This window comes from Mobula birostris, chromosome 13 (genome assembly GCF_030028105.1).
Source record: "Mobula birostris isolate sMobBir1 chromosome 13, sMobBir1.hap1, whole genome shotgun sequence".
Lineage (NCBI taxonomy): Eukaryota > Metazoa > Chordata > Chondrichthyes > Myliobatiformes > Myliobatidae > Mobula > Mobula birostris.
In genome coordinates, this window is record NC_092382.1 from 38463873 (window position 1) to 38489195 (window position 25323).

Here is a 25323-nt window from a genome sequence, read left to right on the forward strand (position 1 = left end):
TTGCAGGACATTGGAGGCAGAGAGCTGGCGCGTTTGAGGAAAGTGGTCACACAGCTCTGGGGCCCGCACTACAGATCCATCCACTGGAGTCTGGGTGGAGAACAGGGCGATCTAGAAGAAGGAAAAAAATGGATATTTCTTCACACCAAAAAGTCAAATCCTTGTTTTGCCAGCCACTACCACCTCCTGAACAGTCTCAACCTAAACCATTTTCTAAACTATCTCATTTCCTGCAGATCATTATTTTCTCAGAGTTGGGCGTCCATTGAAGTTCTAGTCACAGAATAGCAATACTGGCTTCATTTTAATCAGAAAACCAGGTAACACTCCAACTGGTCTGTTCAACCCTAAAACAGCCTACGAACCCCACTCTGTTCACATCTTCACTCCCTTAGTGCAAACACTGCTACAGTTATGCAGTTTAATTGCAAACTCAATAATCCTGGGCAGTCCATCAGGAGACAGTGATAGTGAGGCTGAGATGGGGGCAAAATCCTCAGCTCAGTCCACAGAAGCTGAAATTCATGTGTGCCAGTTTTTGTGATGGACACTGTGGAAGGTTGAGAGATGGGATTTAGTACAGATAAACCAAGTGTTGTGGACTCCGGCAGGGAAGGTGCAAAGGACTGAAAGTGCCTATAAATAATATTGCAATTAACTAAATTGGGGCCGTGTGGATGAGAAGCTCACTATATCGGCAAGCACATCGTGTCGGTGAAAACGGAACCCGGGACAGTGCATGGGCTCACGAGACTGTAAGGCTTCATAATCACTGACTGTGTTGGATCACACAACCCCACATTTAACAGAGGGGTATGGCGAGGGAAAGGCAGATATCGCAAAATGTATTAATGTTGCATCAGCTCATATTAGCTCTGATTATTCGAAGCCCTTGAACAGAAACATAAGGAGTCTCGGCAAAAAAAAAAAAAAAAAAAAACAACAACAACCCAGTTCAGCCTCTTTCATTTTCAAGAACAAATTCCAAAGATGTTAATTTACATATGGGACCAGAAGTTAGTGAATTAGGATCTTTACAAACTGATCACGTCTCTGTTACCTCTGTTAGTGCTTTCTCCAGTCCACATTCAGACAATAATCCCCTCATTTCCCTGCACCATGGATTTAGTAAATCTCTGCAAACCTGCAAACTTGTTATTGACTGTTCTTTATGTTGCTTACTGAAGGAACAGTAACGACAGTGAAATTCCCACACACATTTCTGAATATGAAACAGATTCTCTTCCTGATTATTGAAGAACATCATTTCTACCACTGTCACATTTTCTAAAGTAAGGATTTCAACAATCACTGTTTTCCTACGCTCCCGATTTCACCCTAATAATTGAATGGAGAGCACACACATCTCTAGCAGGGTCCTGAGACACTGGGAGACCCCATACATCCCTGACAGGGTCCTGACACACTAAGATTCCAAACACCCGGACAGGTTCCTGACACACTGAGAGATGTCACACACTCCTGGCAGAATCCTTCCATATTAGATTGTCAGAAAGTGTATTCATTTCCGTCGATGTTGCCTGACCTGCTGAGCTTCTCCAACATTTGGATTTCCAGCGTCGGCAGACGTTCTCGTGTTGACCTTTTGTAAAGTCAGTGTTCAGCTGCAGTAACTGTTTCCACACTTCATCCAGACCCTGTCTTACATTGACATCTGCCTTCCCCGATTTAGGACCTCAATACTCCGAATATCACCATCCCTTTCCATAACTGAGACAAATGGTCTCTATGTCCAGAATACTCTCCACTGAAATTCCAAACACTTGTCCAGCTGCAGTATCTCCTGCCTAGTCCGGACGAAGGAAGATACAGGTTAGGCTCATAAATCTCATTGTAAGGCCGGCGGTGCCGGGTAAATGAACATGATCAGATGGTTGTGTCTGAAGCGGTTAGTTCAGTGGAGAGAGTGCTGTGGGTCAGGTAGTTGGACCTTGCCAGTGGATAAGCACATGGAGGTGTGATGTTGTGGCCTTTATGAAGACTTGTTTGAGGAAGGGACATAAGTGCTATCTGGATATTCCAGAGTTGTGATATTTCAGATTTGAGAGAGGAGGCAATACAGTTCTAGGGGTTTATTTACTGATCTGGGTAATTTCGCAGCTGCACTCAGAGAGGACATACTGAGGAGTTCAGCACTGACGCAATATGGGGAGAGCTCAACAACAAGACAGATACAATCACTGATGGGATTTTACTAAACATCCCCCAGTAGTCATCAAGAGATAGAGGAACTGATGTGTAGGCAAATTCTGGAAGGATGCAAAAGCAGAAAGTTCGTTGTAGGGGGGTAATTTTAATTTTCCCTGTGTGGCTGATGGCCTAGCATATTCTGTCACACCTCCTCACTGCAAGAATATTTTCGGAATCTCCGATCGCACTATATACTCTGGGAATAATGTGTGTGATGTCCGAACTAGAGGAGAGACCGCACTACAGCTGGTATTGGGATGTAAGCCTCAAGATACTCGGGTTTCAGTGGGAGAGCCTGTGGGGAGAGTGAACACAACGCCTTATACCGCCAGTCTTCAGAGTCAGTTGACTCGACGGTCCAATTTCTCAGGCAAGCCGGGATGCAGGCAGCGAAGCGTTGCTGTGTCCAAGTCTCGAGAAACACTATGACGGAATGAATAGAGTTAAGTACTATCACAACGAAATAATAATTAGCTGACACGTGCATTTTTACAAGAGCAATTGCAGAATCTGATGCGCTGCCGAATCCGTGGTTGTGATACCCCCATCAGGAATGTGGGATCGACTAAATATCAGCTGATCAGAATTTGGGTCCGGGTTTAAAGGAGATTAAAGTCAACGAGGCAACACCGTCGAGAGAGGTTGTAAATTTAGTCCGAAAGGGAAACATAAGATTTATGATGCTGAAATGAGACACTGAGCTGTGGAGAGTGAAGAGAGTGAAAGACTCCATCAGGATATAGATCGGGAAATATCAAATGGGGTTTAATCCGGAGAAGTGTGAGTTGTTGCAATTCAAGTGATAAAATATATCGGGGAAATATAGAGTCAAGATCACGAGCCTTACATCATTCATGTCTGGAGGGATCTTGATGTCCATGTCCAGAGCTCCCTAAATGTGAATCTTGATGTCGCAGCTGGATAAAACTTCCGTTTGGCTGCACTTGGAGCATTGGTGCAATTCTGTCCCCCATTACAGGAAAGATGAGATGGATGCTGAAGAGATTTGCCGCTCAGATTCTAAATTAGTTTAGATAGACCTTAAGGAGTGGGTAGACAAACTTAGATTATTTTATTTTAAGTGTGAAGTGTTGAAGGGAGACCATATATTGGATTATAACATTGAGTTGAAGATAAAGTCTTCCCTGTGTAGATATATCAGATAATAGAGGTTATTCATTTGGGGTGAGATGGGCGAAAGATATCCAGTACATTGTCTTTTACACAGAGTGATGGGTGCCTGCAATATGCTGCCGGGGATGGTGATGCCGCCAGATGTTAATATTGTAGCTAGGCTCGTTAACAATCAGGGAATGAGAGGAATAGTTACCACTGGAATGAGTTTGATGTGGCATCATGATGGCACCAACGTTATGAGCCGAAGGGCCTATTCTTGTGCTGTTCTATGTTCCATGCAGATCCTGTCACAGCTGGAATCCTGTAACACCTGCTACCGAAATCCCTCGATCAATGATTTCTTCTTCACCACCCGACCTGTGATCAGCATGGTTTTCAAACTTGTATTTCAAGTCACAGACCGGTAGCATCTCCCCTTTCTCCCCTTTCCCCCCTTTCCACAGACGTTGTCTGACCTATACTCACATCTACACTCGCGTCTGTGCTGCAGAGGGCAGGCCAACATGCTGCATAACAGTGACAGACTGGAAGGCTCTGCAACGGGTCGTCAAAACTGCCTAACACATCACCGGCACCCCCAGCCTACCTTCCATCAGGGACGTATATACAGAAAGGCTCCGGAAAAGGGCCAGCAGCATCAGGATCCCACTAATCCTGCCTGTGGTCTGTTTGCCCCTCTCCCATGAGGGAGGAGGCTACGTAGCATCCGCAGCAGGAGCACCAGACTCAAAACCAGTTACTTTCCTCAAGCAGTAAGACTGATCAACACTTCCAATCACTAAGCCACCCCTCCACAACTAACAACCCCCACCCCACCACCAGCACGACTTTAACATTTTCGGTCAGAACCACCTGAGGTCAGAGTGACTCCTGTATCGTACGTATCTGTTGTGTTTTTCATTGCGTTCTTTATCCGATTTTTTTTTGTGCTACATCAGATCCGAAATAACAATTATTTCCTTCTCCTTTACACTTGTGTATGTTGAATCTGTTAAGTATTTACAAAACATACTCTTTAAGAGACACGAGACTGCATATCTGCCGTCTCAAACTATCTTGTGGAGGAACTCAGTGAGCGGAGCAGCATCTGTGATGATGGAAGGAGGGATTATCTGCGTTTTGTGTCAAAATGCTGACTGTCTCAATCTCCTGAACAAGACAGTGCCATTTTCTCTCCCAACCACCCAGCCACAGTGCACGTGTTGATCAACAAATATACTTTGCATTTTGAATCAGTAATGGTGGGAGGAGAGCGGAAGCTGTGATTCTCCGACCTGCTTCTTTGACAGAATGCTTTTCTCCATCTCTGTGCGCCACCTCAACAGTGGGCTTTCAAAGTTCTTCCACAAGAACAATAATATCTGTGGCAGTAGTGGGACGGAGTCCAGTACGTAAACTACTAGGGAAATACTTACCTTCACAGCACAATTAATGTAGAAATGTGATGATATGGTGTTTATCTAGACCACGTCTCTCTGTCCAGTCAGGGGTCTGTTAATCGAATTTACTTTACTGTACGAACGTCCATTGATGAATCCAATTAATGCAATAGCTTTGAGCTAACTTTTGTGTGCTTAAATACTGAGTTGAGACATCTAACAATTTGTCAATGTTCTTTGTTCCCATGGAAGATGTTCAACAGAAACACAAGGAGACTCTGCGGGCACAAACTGAAACACTGAGAGTGAACACAATCCTGATGACGGAGAAGGTGAAGGTTTTCCAGCTGGTTGATCGATATGCTGAGCTCACGGTCATTTCTACTGTTCGAGATCGGACATTGGTGGAACATGAGCTGCTGGCAAGAGGCAGAGACCACGAGGAGTGGAGAGAAAAACATCTCCGCAGAGAGTTGGAAAAACTCCGGACTTATCAGTTGTTCCAGAGCAGCTTTTCCTGGAGTAAATCCAAATCTGGGAGTTCAGCAGCAGTGGCCGGAGTCCCGGGGATCGGGAAAACAACAATGGTGCAAAAGATTGTTTATGACTGGGCCACGGGGAAAATATATCAAAAGTTCCATTTTGTCTTCAGTTTCCAATTCCGGAATTTAAACTCCATTAACTGCAGAATAAACCTGAAGGAACTGATTCTGGATCAGTATCCATACTTTCAGAATATCCTGAGAGAGGTCTGGAAGAACCCAGAGGGATTGCTGTTTATATTCGATGGCTTGGATGAATTCAATGACAAAATTGATTTTGCTGACAGTCGGAGAAACACAGAACCTCAGTCCACATGCACAGATCCTGAATTGAAGTGCAAGGTGTCTGACATTGTGTACAGTTTAATCCAGCACAAGCTGCTCCCAGGGTGTTCAGTGCTGGTGACAACCCGTCCCACTGCGTTACATTTATTGGAAAAGGCAGAGATCGGTATCTGGGTTGAAATCCTGGGTTTGTTGGTGAGGAACGGAAGGAATATTTCATCAGGCATTTTGAAGATCAGACGGTGGCAGCAGCTGTTTTCAAACACGTGGAGGAGAACGAGATCCTGTACACCATGAGCTACAACCCCTCCTACTGCTGGATCCTCGCTCTGGCACTGGGCCCCTTCTTCACACAAAGAGTCAGGGACCCGCAGCGAGTTCCCAAGACTATCACCCAACTGTATTCCTACTATATTTACAACATCCTGAAAAACCACGGCCGTGAGATTGAGAACCCCCGTGATGTGTTACTCAGGGTTGGTCAGATGGCCTTCAGAGGAGTGCTCGATAAGAAGATTGTGTTTACAGATGGAGATTTGATCAACTACAATCTGCAGCATTCCCAATTCCTGTCCGGCTTCCTGATGGAGCTTTTGGAAAGAGACGATTCGGCCCGCAGCGTGGTGTACACATTCCCACACCTCACCATCCAAGAGTTTGTTGCTGCAGTCGCACTATTTCTGAATCCACATCCCGGGAATATCCTGAAATCCCTCAGTGAAGCCCACAACACGACAGATGGGCGATTTGATGTTTATCTCCGTTTTGTTGCTGGTCTGTCCTCCCCAATGACAGCTCGGGGCCTGGAGGAGTTTCTGGGTCCATTTCCTCATGAAACAACCTGCCGGGTGATTGACTGGGTGAAGGAACAGGTTAAACGCCAGAGTGGAAACACAGAGAGTGCAGCTGGTAAAAGGAGCCTCCTGAACACATTGCACTACCTGTTTGAGTCTCAGAATAGCGGGCTGGCTCAGGCCACACTGGGATCTGTGGAAACACTTTCATTCGGTGGTATGACGCTGACCCCGATTGACTGCGCTGTCCTGTCTCATGCCATCGGACTCTGTGATACAATAAAACACCTCGCCCTGGGGAACTGCCAGATTCAGTGTGAAGGAATCCAGCGGCTGGGACCCGGGCTACACAAATGCCAAAAGTTGAGGTAACTTGACTTATCTCTCTCTCTGAACTGTGGAACTGTTCCATTGTGTTGTTTCAATGTGACTGAATTTGGGCAAAATTGTAGTAAATCAGATTGTGAAGAATTGTGAAAAAAATACCCATGTGATCAGTCAGTAATCAACAAGGAAGGGAGGGTTCTGTGCTTCCTTGTGAAGGTATGCTGGGGATATCATCAGATGAGTGAACAATGGCCATTGGTTTAATGGTAGTAAATCACAGGAATGACCGTGTTTCTCACTGCCTGTGACACGTGCATTGACAATGTTCCTTCTCATGTTCCTGATACCCAGACTGACACTGACTCCAACGGGTGGATCAGAGCTTCACACCCCCTTCCCGGTGACGGACAAGAAAGAATCTCCTATATTAAAACATTTGATTGATCTATGGAATAAAATAAACGTTGATAATGAAATAAAGAAATCTTTATTAGCAATGAGACCTTTGATTCAAAACAGGCTTATTCCTTTTACAATGGATAATCAACTTTTATATAATTGGTACCAAAAAGGGATTAGATCTATAGGAGACTGTTATGAACGAGGTGTATTGATGTCATTTGAACAATTAATGAATAAATATAAAATAACAAATAACACTTTCTTTTGTTACATTCAAGTAAGGGCTTATTGAAAAGACAAACTGGTCCAAACAATGTTTTTGCCAAAACCCAATGAAATTGAAATTTTAATTCAATAAGGAAAAGTTAAAAAAATATTTTTATGTATAATTTCATTCAAAAACAGGCAATTTAACAAGAAATCCACAAGTCAAAACAAAAATGGGAAACATATCTGAATATCAATATTGATGAAACAAATTGGTCAAGACTGTGTCTTGACAGTATGACAAATGCAATAAACGTACGACTTAGAATAGTACAATATAATTTTTTACACCAATTATATATTACACCGCAAAAAATAAATAGATTAAATTCAAACTTATCTGATCAATGTTTTCGGTGTGATCAAGAAATTGGTACTTTCTTACATTCTATTCGGTCTTGTTCCATAATTCAACATTTTTGGATAAATTTAAGAGTCTTATTGGAACAAATTACTCGAAGTCAACTTCCACATAACGCTATATTATTTCTATTAGGTGATATTGAAGGGATAAAACCGAAACTTAAACTGAATAAATAACAGGAAAAAAATTATAAAAATTGCATTGGCAGTAGCAGTTACTTGGAAATCGGATTCGTATTTAAGTATGGATCGTTGGAATAATGAAATTTCTAGTTGTATGCCACTCGAAAAAGATTACATAGTTTAAGAGATAAATATGATACATTTTTGAATATTTGGCGCCCATATTTACAAAAAATAAGATGGCATATTTAGTTGCTCCGATGATAAAGATGTTGGTCCTTTGGGGAAATTAATAAGTATACTAAATTTATTTTGAATCCCATGGGGCTTGTGGAAACCTTCCGATTTCCAGGCAATTCTTCTTTCTTCTTTCTTTTTCTTTTTTTTCAGGTAGGGGTATATATCGGGGAGAAGGGTTAAGGGGATCGGGGAGGGCATATATTATCATTCTATGTAATCATTTCGAAAACTCAATGAAATTATATTAATAAAGAAACCGTCCGCAGTCCGAGTGAGAAGAAAAGAAATACCATTGTGAGATTGTCCTACTCTGCCCTTCCCCGTGTGCAACTATCGCCATCATATCATACCACCTGCGGGACTGTGCTCACTACCCAGCTCCCATATTGGTTTTGTCCTCTCCCGATTATCGGCCCTAACTTAGGCCTTCCCCTCACATGTGAACTAATTCCGCATCCTTTCCTCCTGTGGGGAACTCTCCTCCCTATCCCCTTTTGTTCCTGTGGGATCTCTCTTCCCGATCCCCATTCTCCTTTCGTATCTCTATTTCGCCACCCCCCCCACCTTCCTCCTGTGGAATCTCTCTTTCCTGTCACCCTTCCTCCTGTCGGATCTCTCTACCCCATCCTTCCTCTTCCTGTGGATCTGTCCTCCCCATCCCTCTTCCTACTATGTGATCTCTCTTCCCCATCCCCCTTCCTCCTGTGGGATCTCTCTTTCCTGTCACCCTTCCTCCTGTCGGATCTCTCTACCCCATCCTTCCTCTTCCTGTGGATCTGTCCTCCCCATCCCTCTTCCTACTATGTGAATTCTCTTCCCCATCCCCCTTCCTCCTGGGGGATCTCTCTTTCCTGTCACCCTTCCTCCTGTCGGATCTCTCTACCCCATCCTTCCTCTTCCTGTGGATCTGTCCTCCCCATCCCTCTTCCTACTATGTGATCTCTCTTCCCCATCCCCCTTCCTCCTGGGGGTTTCTCTTCCAGTACTTCCCATGGACATTTTCCCAACCACAACTCCTCCTCACTGTGGGACGTTCTCCCAGCCTTCAAACCTGCCCTTCCGACCCTCTCACCTCAGGAACGTTTTTGTAACCATCGGGGAATGAGAAGGAATACGTGCAGTTTACAGGGTCAAGTCGACAGACTAAATTACTGATATTTGGTGAACACGCTGGAGCTGGACAGTGAGGGACATTGACAGTGATGGGAACTCCCATCTGTGATTCACTGAAGGGTTTAATGTTTCCTGAATTATCCTCAGAACCACGGTTTGAATCACTTTGTTCATCCATTTGTCTGTTTGTGTTTAGACTTGGGGGGAATGAGCTGGGAGATTCAGGAGTGAAACTGGTGTTTGCGGCTCTGAGGAACCCCGAGTGTAAAATACAGAAACTGCAGTAAGTATCAGACTGTGGGAGATGGTGTTTATAGTCACTGGGTGTCTGACACTGAACATTAATGTGATGTGTAATTGTGTTACTGTTAAACACTAGGGATTTGCACTGTCTCCTGTCTCTCTGTGTCCTTCACTCTCACCCTGTCTCATCTCCAGGCTGGAGAGAGTCGGTCTCACAGATTCTGGTGTCGAGGATCTCGCCTCCGCTGTCAGTACAAACCGATCACTGACGGAGCTGAGCCTGGGATCAAACTCACTCACAGACGTATCCGTCCCCGCTCTCCACCGCCTCATACTGACCCTCCCGAGTCTGGAGTGGATCCAGTGAGTGTTTGTATTGATGTTCAATATTTTAAATTTATCAAATTCGCCGTTTTCTGGTGATGTTTGTCTGGGACTGCTGTTTAAATATTAACCGCAGTCCCGTATTGCTGACACTGTTGTGTAATCTTTATTTCATCTTTATTCTTCCATCTATTTCAGGCTGACGGGGAATCGGTTCAGTGAGACCGGGAAAAAGGAACTGAGATCTCTGCAGGAATGCAGACCCGGATTGTCAGCGAGTCAGTGAGTGTATGAACAGTTGAATGTGTGAGTATCCCCGCCCCAGGGATGGGAACATTTTGGTCGGTTCCTCGCCCTCCCCTTAAACCACCGCTCTCCAGGTTTAATTCCGAACGGTTGTAACGGAACAGGCTCCGGTCCAACGCTCTGTGACCATGTCGCGGTGACGTTATTTCACCACACGTTCAGCAACGCTGCTACCTCTGGGTGACGGGGTTCTAGAGCTCCTCCAAGTGGATCACGTGGAATTACACAGGCAAAGAGAACCCGGGGGCTGGGGCTCAGTCTTCGACACCCATGGCCTGGGGTGGGATTATCGGGGGAGAGAATCATTTTTCTCCCTTTGCTGCGGATGGTGCATTCGGTAGACTGGCTGATATAGTGATGTTAGACAGGGAAACACCTCTGCAGAGACGCTGGATCTGCAGTTACTTAACACACGGCCCTGAAGCGTGATTGTATAATCATCGGTGTCCCGATGCAGTGTGACGGTGAGAAACTGGACTGATTATTCAAATTGTCTCGCTTTGTCACTGATCAGTTAATTGTGTGTGACTCCGAGTGAATCGGGAGTAGTTTATTTATTTGTTTATTCATGCATCCATCAGCTCACAAATTGTCTAATTTAATTTATATTTTGTCATAATTAAATCAATAAACCTCTTTAACTTCCTGCCTTGGTTTCGGACTTAAGTCTCATTTGAGGTTTCTGCTGCCCTACGCACCCTGTGCACTGCAAAAGTGGGTCGGAACTCCTCATACTGACACAGCAGCGTCTCAGCTCCAGGCTGAGGGATATCGGACTTGCAGAGTCTGGGGCCCAGGATCTCATCTCCATCCAATCCCCACCGCGGCTAACTGACCCCGCCCCCGCACACACCCCTGGCCCCCGCAAACAGTTCAAATCGATTATAATATCAGACGTGAATCTACTGAGGTCCCGAGTACAAAAGGGGTGGGGGATGGAATACTGGCCTGAAGTACGGAGAGAAGCTCCCTCCACCCCGTCCCATCACACACTCCCGGGGTCAGACACACAGTGAATCTCCTTCCACCGCGTCCCATCATACACTCCAGGGGTCAGACACAGAGAGAAGCACCCTCCACACACTCCCGGGGTCAGGCACACAGTGAATCTCACTCCACACCGTTCTATCACACACTTCCCGGATCAAGCACAGAGCGAAGCTCCCTATGCACCGTCCCACCACACACTCTCTGGTCAGGCACAGAGTGAAGCTGTCCGCATCGTCCCATCACGCACTCCTGGGACAGACACGGAGGAAAGGTCTCTGCAGTGTGAGCTGTATCAGCTAAGATCTCGAGTTGAAAGAGTTTACAGAGGAGACTCTCATTGCGTTCAACTTGGGACTGTCGCAATCACATTTGATTTCTAGGATCGAGAAGTAGCCCAGGATGAAATCAAAGATGAGGACAATTTTGCAAATACGAGACCCTACCCCTCGCCGTCTTCTCCCATCGTCTGCACTCCTAACGGGAAGCCGCTCCTTCCCATCCACTCACACGGGCCGCGCTCCCAATCAATCGCCACCCCTCCCAATTCACTCTAATCATCCGCATTTTTAACGGGACGCACTCCTTCCATTTGCTCCAATCGCCCGAAATTCCAATGGGATCCCATCCCTTCCCATTCACTTAGATTGATTTCCGCCCACAGAGGTCCCGCTCCTTGCATTCACAATCTCAGCCCGCACTCCAAATAGACGTTACCCTTTCCCAGTTACTGCCACCGTCCCAATTCCCAATGGACCCCTCCCCTTCTCATTCACGCCAACTGTCCGCACAGCTTCCCAGTCACCCCCATCGTCCGAACTTCCAATGGACCCCACCCTTTCCTGTTCTCTCCAACCGTACGCCCGCTTCCCATTCACTCCCACCATCCGCCTCCCGAAGTGACTCCTTCCAGTTCATGTCTAACCGGACTGGGATCCTGGAAATTGCCGGGACGCCCGAAATCCGTGTTTTACAGAACTCAGGGCTGCGTTTCCGGAATTTGACTAGAACACCGATAGGTTTATTAGTCACAAGGTAAGTGGAGTGACGTGTGGGTGTTGACGACTTTGACGGGGCTGCTGGCGCAGAAGGTGGATGTGATCGGACTTCAGGAACTTCGACATGCCTTCATGAGGATGGTGGGCGGCGGCCAATAGCGGTTTATGCTTTCCAGCAGATACATTGCTCCCGGTTCTCGGTGTCCACATAGCACTCCGGAAGTTATACAGGGTACGGTTCCACACCGAGAGGATTACCGCGCACGGCTTCGGGTCTCTGTATCGATACCAGGAATTGCATCGCACACGTTTCCTAGTCTCTGTATCCTCCTCTCTCCACGGAGCTTGGAGTAATAGCGCACAGGATCTGGAGATGAGCATGTAGGAACGGACTGCACTGTTTCCGATATATTTATTATTTCTGGTAAACAGCGTGCACAATCGATTGGATGGTGGTCGAGAGTGTCTGTCCTGCGAGGGGCTCTGATTGAAAATGATGACTAGGGAGGGAACGACAGAAGGATTTAGAATGGTCACCAGGGAGGTTGACTGAAAATGGCCTCCAGGGAGAAAGTGATGGGCTGAATTAAAATGGCCGCCGCGAGGGGGCGATGGGCGGAGTTAAGATGGCCGCGGTCACCTTGATTTCATGGCCGGCAGGGATGGATTGGTTGACAAGAGATTGGGAGTGACAGGCAGAGTTAAAATGACCGACAGAGTGGGGATGACGCACAGATTGAACATGATCACCAGGGAGGGAGTTATGTGCTGACTGAAAATAAGATATGGGATTAAAGCCATAATATAAAATTATCACCAGGGAGAGAGTGAGGCGCCAACATAACATCGTCACCAGGCAGGGAATAACACACTGACAAGTTAGAGGGAGTGACGGCCAGAACTGAAATAGTCCCTGATGCCTTTGTCACAATGGCTAACAGGGCGGGAGAGACGCATCGGGTAAAATGGCCAAAATGGAGACGGTGACACCTTGAGAAAAGAGAGGCGGTAATGGGTCGATGTTAAATAATCTATTGCTCTGACATAAAATGACGCTGCTTCGTTTAAAATGTCTGACCGGGCAGTTAGGGTTAGTGATACCATGTTTAAAGTGAGCGCCGGGAGGGTGGGGGGAGGGGGGTTGAGACGCCAATTGAAAATGTCACCATCGTTAATTTTGATGAGAAAAAGGGAGAGATGTGGTGACTGAAGGGGATCCCGTTCCGCCGGGTTGAAATGAGCACCAAGGAGGGAGCGACGCCCTGGTTAAAGTGATCGGCAGAGAAGCAGTGAAGGACACGTTGACTTCAGATTGCCAACGCTTCACTTGTAATGTCTGCTGGGAAGACAGTGACGGCTTGGTAGAAGTGAGTACAAGACAGGGAGGAAAGCGCTGATTTAAAATGGGCGAATCACTGGTTAATGTGGCCGCCAGGGATGGACTGAGACACTGACTTACAATGGCCACTGTCGCACACAGAATCGATGGCGAAGGAACATGCGGCGCCCATGGGCACAATCACTGGATTTGAATGTGTAATTCATTGTAATAACAGTATTTTAAGTTGTGTTTTATATAGTATAGGGAATTGTATATATGTTTTAATTCTAATAATTTTGTCATTGAATAAACTATTGTATATATCTCAGATATTCACACATATATGTACATGAGGGTTTGGGGGAGGAGGGGAAAGGGAGATGTAGGGTTTTGGGACGCTGATAGGACGGAGAAGGGAGCGACTCACTCAATAACGGAGGGAAGGGATCGGCTGGGGGAGGGAAATTTCCCATCAGAAAATGTTCACCACCCAGGATGTGGTGGATGGCAGGAGAAAGGGCAAGGGGACAGAGAGAGGAGGCTGTCCGGAATGATGGGGTGAGCGACTTACTGTGTAACAGGGAGAAACAGCGCGATGAGGAGAACCGAATACCGGCATCGTAAAATGGCAGCCAACCAGCATAACATGCAGAGCGTCGAGGTGGTGGGGATAGGAAAGCGAGGGTAGGGAGGGAAAGGGTTTGCGAGTGATACGATGGGAAAGGGGTTGACAAGATGGTGAGTGTGAGGGAGTGACACACTTCGTGGTGGAGGAAATGGAAGGGAGGATCACACACTGTAACAAAATGGCTGTCGACAGAAGGTTAAATGGAGAATCAGGAGAGCGGGCACCGAGGGTAAGGAGAGGAGTGATGAGGAGTTGAGATTGAAGAAACAGGGAGGGAAGTGAGTAATAGGTGAAGAAAAGGATGTGCCTCATTCTATGATGCTTGGAGAGCAGATCTCAATGGTAACCATCGCAAGATGGCCGCCGGCCAGGGTGAAATGGGCGGTGATAGAGGAGAGAGCGATGTACCAGAGAGCATAATGCTTCAGGAGTGACAGGATGCCGAGGATGGGACAGGGCAACTTGTATCAAGGGAGCTGGAACGCTGAGGGGTACCCGTGGGGAGGAATGTAGCTACGGGCAGAGTTTGGCACCGTTACCAACCACTCCCTCTCCAAAATACCGCCCTGTTTTTTTTTTTCCCTACTCTCCTCAGGTTGCCCGGCACGAATCCGTCAGGCAGCCCCGTGCAGTGGAGAACGCGTCGTCACTGAGGCCCGTCAGAGGCAGGAGTGGGTGCGGGCTTCCTGGAGAAGATGGAGGCGAGGTCTGTCGGTGCGGGCTGGTTAGCAGGGGGCGGGGTTAGAGGGAGGGATCAGATTGGAGGGGGATGGGAGAAAGAAAAGGTGCGCAGAGGAGACTAGATGAGTAAAACCATCATCGCCTCTGCGGCATCTATTACCCACTGCCTCAGCCTCTCTCTCCTTGACTCCCCTCCCTTCCCCGTCTGTCCTCTTTTCCCTCTCCGTCTCTTCCCCCACCTCTCTGTCCTCCACCCTGTCATCCAGCCCCTCTCACTATCCTTTATTTATTTTCTCCCTCTCTCTCCCTCTCTCTCTCTCTCTCTCTCTCTCTCTCTCTCTCTCTCTCTCTACCGCTCCCGCTCTCTTGCTCCTACCCGTCTCTTCCTATCCTCTTTTACTCTCTAGGCCCCCAGTCTCTCTACCCTCCCCCACGCCCCGTCACCCCATCTCTATATCACCGGTCTCATCCCAAATCTCTCCCTCACCCCGGCTGCTCTCTCATCTACGATTTATCTCCCTCTACTCTTGGGTCTATCTCCCAACTTGGTCTCTCCCTCTCTGTCAGCGGCCTTTCTCCCCGTCGCACTCTCCTCGCTCCCAAGTCGTTCTCGCTCCGCCCTCCCAGATTCTCTCTCTCTCTGTTTAGATTCCCTCTGTCCAACGGTCTCTTTCAAAGTTAAAAGCAAATTGATTATGTATGTACATAGCCACACACATCAAAGTTGCTGGTCAATGCAGCAGGCCAGGCAGCATCGCTGGGAAGAGGTGCAGTCGACGTTTCAGGCCGAGACCCTTCGTGGCTGCACCTCTTCCTAGAGATGCTGCCTGGCCTGCTGCGTTCACCAGCAACTTTTATGTGTGTTGCTTGAATTTCCAGCATCTGCAGAATTCCTCGTGTATGTATGTACATATATGTCACCATATAGAGCTCTGATCCATTTTAGAAACACAGAATATAGAAAACCTACAGCACAATACAGCCCCTTCGGCCCACAAAGCTGTGCCGAACATGTCATGTCCTTGCAGGCATACACAAAAAACACAACAAAAAATAATAACCATAACAGAATCAATGAAATATGTATGCTGATGGTAATTAGGCAGAGTTTTCTTCCTCTCGACTCCTCCTTCACTCTCTCCTCTCCCCCGTCTGCCTGCCTCAGACTCTCTGTCCCTGTCGAGACTCTCTACCCCAGAGCTCTTTCTCTTCCTTCTCTCTCTCTCTCGTTTCTCCTCTGCCGTTTCCCTCTCTTCCCCCCGCCCCCCCACAGCCCCAATGACCTCAACGGTGACGTTGAGTGTGAGAAGTGTGTTGGGGGTAAATGACTCTCTCTCTCTCTCTCTCTCTCTCTCACACCCCCCCCCCGCTCCCTTTCTCCATGATGCTGCAGTCCCTTTCTCTCAATCCCAAAGCACAGACTCTCCCACAGGAGGAAATGCGAGGAGAGAGAGAAGGATTGTTATAGAGAAAGAGTTACAGGAAGTCAGAAAAAAGAGAGGGACAGTCAGACAGACAGACACATATGGGAGAGAGACAGAAAAAAAAACAGAAAGTAAACCCAAGGGAGAGAGTAAGAGAGTAAGTCCAAGAGAGCAATGAGTAAAACCGAGAGAGTGAGAGAGAGAGAGAGACACACACACACACACAGATCAAGTGAATGAGAAAGAGAGAGAGAGACAGAGAGAGAGAGTCAGAGAGTAAGGGTAAACAAGAGGGTGACAGTTAAAGAGAGAGAGAGGGATAGAGACAGAGAAAGACAGTAAATGTCAGGATCAGTGTCAATCGGAGACGAGATGTGGACGGAACAGCGACACCTGAAAGGTTCCATTCAGAGAAGCAGAAACTCGCATCGTAACTCGGGAATAGGAGGAACTGGCGAACGGTGCGACCTCAGACGCCTCCCCTTGTGCTACCTCGGTTACTGTGTTTGGGTCAGAGAGAATAGAACTTCTCACTCCCTGTCTGAGTGTGTGTAACTCCCTCAGCCTCTTCTCTCCTCTGTCCACACGCCTCACCTCCTCCATTTTCCCCATATCCCTCACCCATCACAATCCTCACACAGCAGTATGTCAGTAATCTCCAGAAAAGCACAATACTAAACACGATTAGAATAGTCGGAAAGTTATGAGCAATTGAGAAATGAGTGTGGCCGTACTTCTAGTTTTATCAGTTTCAGCCGAGAAAAACAAAATAATACATATTGATGTGTGTAACACATGCATCGCATAATATCTTGGTCTGAAACCGATCTCGAAAACTTACAAAAGAAATTAAGGACTGAAATGTGGAATTTTAGAAAGCACCATGTACACTCAAACCCACTTTCATTAACTCCAACGAGCAAAGAAAGATGAACAGAATATGACATAAATACTTTAGAGAACAATCAGATAAGACTTCTAAGGATATACTTTCAGTAACGGAAACATGACTAACAACTCCAACGAATATATACTATTGTGATAAGAAGTACACGAAACTGAAATTAACTGAAAGCACAAAGATGAAAATGAAGGAAGTATCTCTACAGTAGAAACTACCTGTGACGCCACTTTCAATAAGTTATGGACTTGTATACCCAGCTCCCAGCTCCCTTTCTTCTATCGCATTCCCCAGTGCCGAACCGTTCAATCTCCCCGGTTATTTCTACCGGAGGGAAACACCACGCACTTCTCTGCTCTAAATTCCATCAGATATCTTTCAGTTCATTTTTCCATCTGGTGCAGATCCTCGCTGTCCACTACAGCTCCAATCATACTGTCATCCGCAAATATCCAGGAAACAACATTATCATTCAGGTGCTTGATATAGACGAGAAACTAAAATGTGTCCAGCACTGATCCCTGAGGGACTGTAGGAGACACAGGTCTCCAGTCAGAGCTGCAGTAATCTACCTCCAGTCTCTGGCTTCTGCCACAAAGCCGGTGTCTTATCCCAGTTACTACCTTATCGTGAATGCCCAGCGACTGAACCCTCGTGACCAATGTCCCACGCGGGAGCTCGTCATCTGGTTACTTACACAGACACAATCACGCGGCAAACTTCATTCACCAAAATCTTGCTTTAAAAGGCAAACTCATAAAAGGTGCCATACATTAATATAAATACAATCCTCGTCATGTTTCAGAGTCCGAGTCCAACAACAACATGACGACCGATCCAGTATTATCGGTAGGGCACTCCATAAGTCGTGGGATAGCACACCAGGACATCCAGTCCTAAGCAGGAAGTAATAGTGATAATACGTGTGGATTTCAAGATAGGCATACGGGTAGTAATAGTTATATTATTAATAATAATAATAAATAGTAACAATAGCAAAAATAATACTTGACGAACTTAGAGAGAAGAGAGAAAACATGCATTTCAGTCAAAAACCTAAAATTTGTGAACCCTGCATTCGGTGGCATAAGGAAGGAACAATGGGATCAACATGCACGAAGTAGCGCACTCTAACGTCTTCACCGGCGTTTTGGGGAACGTTAACCAGTCCAGTATGAAAAAAAAACACTAAGCAATTACTATCAACAGATGACTTGCAATAGCAGAGGAAACAACACACTAAAACACTGTCACACCATCATCAAGAATGCCACCCGTGCTATTCCACGCCCTCACTTCGGGAAGTCTGATCACCTGGCTGTACTTCTGCTCCCTGAGTACAGCAGAGCCCGAAGACTGCAGCACCAGCAGTGAGGACCAAGAAGGTACGGTGAAGGGAAGCGCAGGAGCGCCTACAGGTCTGCTTTGAATCGGTGGACTGGACTGTATTCAGGAATTCATCTTCGAATCTGGATGAGTATAGTGTAGTTGTTACCAACTTTATTAACACTGTGTGGATGAGTGTGTATCTACAAAGAATTACTGTACATTCCCAAACCAAAGGTCGTGGATGAACCCGAGGATACGTCGTCTGCTGAAGTCTAGATCTGTGGCATTTAAATCTGGCGATCTGGTCTGTATCAGAAAACCAGGTATGATTTGTGGAGGGCGAAGCTACAATTTCCAACGAGGTTGGAGGCGGCGCGGATGTATGACAACTCTGGCAGGGTTTGCAAGACATTACTCCCTATAAAGCAAAACCCAATAGCATGAATGGCAGCGGTTCTTCACTACCAGATATACCCAGCTATGCGGGAGTATAACTACAGCTGTGCAGACCCCTGCTGCACGCGGTGACGCTCTGATCTTTGTCCCAGAGGTCGATGTTAGGCTGTTTTTAAAGTGTGTGAATCCTCGCAAGGCGAAAGGCTCGATAAAATTCCTGGAAAGACTCTGAAGCCATATGACGAGTCATTAAGATTGCTTAATGTGCCAGCCAACTGGCTGGACATTTTCAACCTCTCACTGCTACGGGCAGAATTTCCCACTGCTTCAGAAAAAGGCAACAGTTATACCAATGGCTAAGAAGATTGATGTGAGCTGCCTTAATGACTATCGCCCGGTAGCACTCACATCGGCAGTGATGAAATGCTTTGAGAGGCTGGTCATGACTAGGGTAAACTCCTGCCGCAGCAGGTACCCGGACCCAGTGCAATTTGCCTATCGCCACAACAGGTCAACGGCAGAAGCAATCTTAATGACTCGTCATATGGCTTTAGACCACCTGGATAATACAAATACCTATGCAGGATGCCGTTTGATGACAATAGCTCAGCATTTAACACACCATTCCGCAATCCTGATTGAGAAGTTACGGAACCTGGGCCTTTGTGCCTCCCTCTGCAATTGTATCCTCGACTTCCTAACTGGAAGACCACAATCTGTGCGGATTGTTGATAATATCTCCTCCACGCTGACGATCGACACTGGTGCACCTCAGGGCTGTGTGCTTTGCCCACTGCTCTACTCTCTGTACACCCATCACTGTGTGCTTTGCTCACTGCTGTACTCTCTGTACACCCATGACTGTGCGGTTAGACATAGCTCATATACCATCTATAAATTTACTGATGACACAACCATTGTTGGTAGAATATGATATGGAGACGAGAGGGCGCACAGGAACGAGATATACCAGCTAGTGGAGTGGTGTCTCAGCAGCAACATTGCACTCAACGTCAGTAAGGCAGAAGGGCTGATTGTGAACTTCAGGAAGGGCAAGACAAGGGATCAGGTACCGATCCTCATAGAGAGATCAGAAGTGGAGAGAGTGGGCAGTTCCAAGTTCCTGCGTGTCAAGATCTCTGAGGACTTAACCTGGTCCCAACATATCGATGCAGTTATAAAGAAGGCAAGACAGTGAATATACTTTAGTTTGAAGAGATTTGGTATGTCAACAAATACACTCAAAAACTTCTATAGATGGGAGAGCATTCTGACAGGCTGTATCACTGTCTGATATGGAGGGTTGGGAGTTGGGGTGGGGTTTCTACTGCACAGGACCGAAAGAATCTGCATACAGTCGTAAATTTAGGCAGCTCCATCCTGGGTACCAGCCTACTAACTACCCAGGACATCTGCAAGGAGCGGCGTCAGCGTCCATTATTAAGGCCCCCGGCACCCCGGGCACGGCCTTTTCTCATTGGTACCATACAGAAGCCTGAAGACACACAGTCAGCGATTCAGGACCAGCTTCGCCCCTCTGCCATCCGATTCCTACATGTCACATATACTGTCATTGAGTTACTTAATGTTTTATTCTATTACATGTATCGCATTGAACCGCTGCTGCTAAGTTAACGCATTTCACCACACATGCCGTGATAATAAACCTGGTTTCGATTCTGTAAGATTCTGTGAGAGCGAAGGATCTGTCAAGGCACAGATGACCTCACGGTTCTTCACTGGAAACAAGAAAGAGGTCAGTTTGTGACGGTTGTTTGTACCACTGGACACAGACTTCTGAGGTCAAAAGAGTGGAACTGTCTCAATGCAACAAATTTTGCAATTTAAAACTCTGTCTCCCTCCCCCTCTCTCTCTCTCTCTCTCTCTCGCTCATTCTTCTCTCTCTCCCACTTCTCTCTCTCTCATTTCTCTCTCTTCTCCCCTCTCTCTCTCGCTCATTCCTCTCTCTCCTCCCCCCTCTCTCTCTCTCTCTCTCTCTCTCTCTCTCTCTCATTCTTCTCTCTCTCCCACTTCTCTCTCTCTCATTTCTCTCTCTTCTCCTCTCTCTCAGTCTCTCTCTCCCCCTCTCTCTCTCGCTCATTCCTCTCTCTCCTCCCCCCTCTCTCTCTCACACACATTCTTCTCTCTCTCCCCCTTCTCTCTCTCTCTCTCTCTCTCTCTCTCTCATTCCTCTCTCTTCTCCTCTCTCTCAGTCTCTCTCCCCCCCTCTCTCTCTCATTTCCCTCTCTCTCTCTCTCTCTCTAAGCCAAATACTCAAGTCATTCTACTTTACAATCATACTATTCTAAAGTAATCTTTTGAAACAAATATCATTTACTTTTTAAATGTGATTAATAAGAGAAACTACAGATTTTACTCATCTTCGAAATGTACTTTGCCTCATTTTTTGCTAAATCTGCTGAAAAGTGTTGAAGCAAATTATGAATATATAAAACTTTAATGCTCGAAATTATTTGACAACACCTCCCCACACCTGCTGCTCAGCTGTAATGCAAAAAGGGTTAACTGCATCTGTCATTTCATTAATGCCAACATCGTCAGTTCCACGGAGGGTTCAGGCGTCAGAAGGGAGTTCCTCTCTCCTATTAATAAGCATCGGAATCACTGAGTTCTCAATGATCAGCCGCTCCGGCACTCACAGCGGTTCGCTGATCCACACAGCGGGACAGGGAGAGCACACTCTGCGGAAGGAAGGTTTGTTCGTTCCGTAATGGGCCAGAGTCCGGGAACAGCAGCGTGGAATGTGGCAGAAAATCCTAAGAATGTCTTCTGGGCTGCAGAATATGTCTTTGCGAAGTATGAATGGATGACCTTAGATCTTCGAATCACGCACGCATTAAAAGTCATTCAAGTGATTTACTACCCTGGTCTCGCTATCATTGCTCTTCCCGCTGAGTGTCTCTTCAAAGCTCAACTATACAACAATGTTTAACTGCTTTCTAATGTTTATCACCCATTTGAAATTATTGCTACTGTCGCACACTCCAGGTAAGAAATCTCCAAACGTTCAAATTCTGCATTATGCTGTTTACTGTGGCTCTTGTAATGGTGCGGGTGTAATGGCCAAGGATCCAATTGGTAAACTCCGTTCAATCGTTGCTCACATCAGTTCATGAACGAGGTTCTGATAGTTTGCCTCTGGATGCGTTGCTTCCAATCCGTCGCTCGATCGCCCGCTCGAAAATATCGACTTTTGAATCAAGTTGCTTCAAACTCCTTGTGTTTGCAACGGAATTTAATCTGACTTCCGAATGTGGATTATTCCCGCAGACAATCCGTCTGACTATCAACTACCCGCCAACGTTACTGCGCACCCAGCGCCGCCAAGCTTCGTACTTGCCTGCCACGGCATCGAACAGAACATCCCGCCTTCCCACTTCTCCCAGAACCGACTGTCTATTCTAAAACTCTCGGGCTGTCCAGGGAATCCGTGGTCCTTTCCGGACGGTTCACCACTGGCATTCGTCCCGCTGCAGCTCCATCTCCGCATTATCGGAATTTGTCAGCAAATGTCTGAATTGTTTCACCTCTGCCCTTTCCTGTGTTAATTCACGTGATTTAAAACAATCCTTGATTCGCTTTTCAAATGTCATTCTGAGGCTTTCGCAGAATTGGGTTATAATGATGATAAACAGAGATTGCTTATTATCTGTCTTCTTCTGTAAGGAGTTACAATATGGTAAATATTCCCGCCTCTAATATTCTCTAGTCACTTCAAACAATATTCATCTGAATAACACTGTGCAGCAGAAAATGTAGTTGTCTGTATGGACTGAATTCTGCAATACCGTTCGAAGTTCAGAATTCTTCCTTGAATTACATTGGCATTTTATTCAAAAAAAAGGAAAGAGATCTCATTTTTACTATTTTATCGTTAAAGTATCCTCACAATCATTCGCTCTCCTCTGACGATCCACCTCCAATCGATATCAGTATCGGATTTGATTCTACGATTGGAACTCAACAATTATAAAATGCCACTGTCCTTTCTGTGTCTTTTATTTTTGAATTTTTGACCGGCGAAAATTGACTGTGATCTCAGTAATTTAGAGTAGTCCTGGAACAAAATCGATTCTATTCTCCTATTGAAATTCAAAAACGTCCTCAAGTGATCATTTTGTTACCGTCAGCGTTTACATTTGACTGTCAACTCGGTCGGTGTACGGAAGCGACAGAAACTAAACAAAAAATCTGCGCACTGAAAGATTACGAACAGGCCATGAAATTCTGACAGCGACGCATTGCTTTGGGGATAAAAGAGGGTCTTTATTGCGGGGAAGCATTTTATTTTTACCACGAATGAAATAAAATGCAAAGGAATAGAGGAAAATATCTTTAATAAGGGCAGGAGTATCTGAAGGGGATAAAGAACCGTGGAGGAAAAAAAAACAAAGGAATATCATTTGCCCAGTTAACTTTCGGCTTGTGAACATAGCATCGGCTGCACCAAAACCTGGTCTCCCGCTGAACGTGTCAGAGAGTCGACCAGCTTCTCTGAGATTCAGGTCAGCGGATTCAAAACGGTTAATGGGTTGTGTGAAACTTGGATGGATTCCGCTGCTCGGAATTACTCGCACATTGAGTGAATTCATCGGAACTACTGCTGACAGGATGACCAGTGACAGTATTTTATATATAGCGAGGATGCCCGAGACCTTTCCTCCGTACCGTAGTAATTGTGTGTATTCCACTGTACTGCTGCGGCACACAAAGGAACTGATCTCTTGACTTAAGATAGTGACATTCAATCTGATTCTGATATGGGTGTCGGTTGTCGACTGAGAGTGGGAAGGGGTCAGGGTGAGAGAATCGTAGTTGGGAAAAGTGGGAGGGAGAGGGGAGGGAGCGGGAAGCACCGGGGAAACATTCTGTAATTGACAATGATTTTCAACATCATTTTCTTCCGCCATGTTTGCAACCTGCTTCTCCGCTCTACCTTGACAATACGGTATTGTGCAAAACGCTTAGTCTACCTAACTATATATATGTTTGCCAAAGACTCTTGCAGAGTAGCGTATAATGATCAGGGGAGGGAGCCTGCTCTTGATCTAAACAGTCATTGTTGAGGGAATTTATCTAATGGAATTTAAGTTTCTGTAGATTTCGTATTTGAAGTTCCATTTGCATCTTTCCCCTCAACATATGCAAAGTTACCAATTATCAGTGATCGTTATCTGTGTTTTTCACTGATGTTTCTTGTGTGACATCGGCCCGAAAATATTGCGGTTCATTTTTCACTGATTTCACTTACGTATTAATTCTAATAATTGGTTTTCTTGATAGACTTCCCGAGGAGCATTGATTTACTCATGTGACTAGACACAGAGAACAAATCCGATAAATTGTATGATAATAGAAAACGCTTCCGGGTGTGTCTCCACTCATTATTTTTATGCGTCTTGCAGTGAACCTGGTGACGATTTTAATCTTGTCCAGAGGAAAGTGCGGTCTGTTCAGAGTTGTCACTCGCTACCTAGTTGCCATGGCAGCGGCGGATCTTATGGTTGTTGTCCTGGACCTGATATTGAACAAGATTTCGAATATTTACGTGCCAATTGAACTTCTCATCTGGGCTGCGGACACACCAGTGTGTCAAATCCACGCCGTCCTGCTTTACGTCGCCACCGATTGTTCGGTCTGGTTCACCGTCACTTTCACATTTGACCGGTTTGTGGCCATTTGTTGCCAGAAGCTGAAAATAAAATATTGCACCGGGAAAACTGCGGCTGTGATGCTGGGGACAGTGACTGCGATCAGCTGTTTAAGGAACATTTACTGGTATTTTCGACTCTCGGGGTATTATTCAACGCTGATTGCTCCATTTATTTGTGTAGATACCGCAGATTATGTGTCTTTATTTGTCGCAATGTCAATTGACTTATTTCATTACCTTCTCACTCCTGTAATCCCATTCCTGCTGGTCCTCCTGACGAATGCATTAACCATCCGGTACGCTTTAGTCACCAGCAGAGGGCGCAGGAGACTCCGGTGTGCTGACAAGGGACAGAGTGCCAGAGACCCGGAGATGGAGAACCGCAGAAAATCACTCGTTTTACTGCTGGTCATCTCTGGCAATTTCGTCCTGCTGTGGGCACCGTTCACTGTTTATACTGCTTGGAACCGACTGTCTGCTTTGTCTGCCGTGACGCTTCCTGCTGATTCTCTGCGAGGACTGGGCTCGATGCTGCAGCTTCTGAGCTGCTGCACAAACACGGCTCTTTACGCCGTCACCCAGACCAAGTTCAGGGAGCAACTGAAGGACGCGATAAACCATCCCTTCGCTCTCATTGCTGCAAGGATGTCATGAGTTAGTGATGTTTCCCTGCCTGGTCCAAATAATTCACCACCCATTGCAGGCAATCTCTACACCAATGGATCCAGGCGTTCTCCTTCTTCATTTCATTCCTCGCCAGCATGATTCCTCGCACTGGCTCACTGACGATCATTTTAATCGTTTTTCCCTGCATTCACCAGTTTCTATCCCCCCTCTCTTCCCCAGTGGAACGACCTATATTTGTTAGTGTAGACCAGCGCCATCGTTGTGACCCACAGTTCTGACGTCAAAGTCCCACTGTTCGCC

At 46.2% G+C, this 25323-nt stretch overlaps 1 protein-coding gene across 1 annotated transcript in view; it reads left to right on the forward strand.

The window, feature by feature from the left end:
• LOC140207899 (uncharacterized) overlaps positions 1 to 25050 on the forward strand; it is a 51960-nt gene extending 26910 nt beyond the window's left edge. The window contains 9 exon segments of the mRNA XM_072276442.1: positions 4980 to 5735; positions 5738 to 6716; positions 9380 to 9466; positions 9622 to 9789; positions 9949 to 10028; positions 14586 to 14714; positions 22014 to 22244; positions 24149 to 24373; positions 24578 to 25050. Of these exon segments, the coding sequence (XP_072132543.1) occupies positions 4980 to 5735; positions 5738 to 6716; positions 9380 to 9466; positions 9622 to 9789; positions 9949 to 10028; positions 14586 to 14714; positions 22014 to 22244; positions 24149 to 24373; positions 24578 to 25050 (3128 nt within the window).
• Positions 25051 to 25323: the final 273 nt, after the last annotated feature.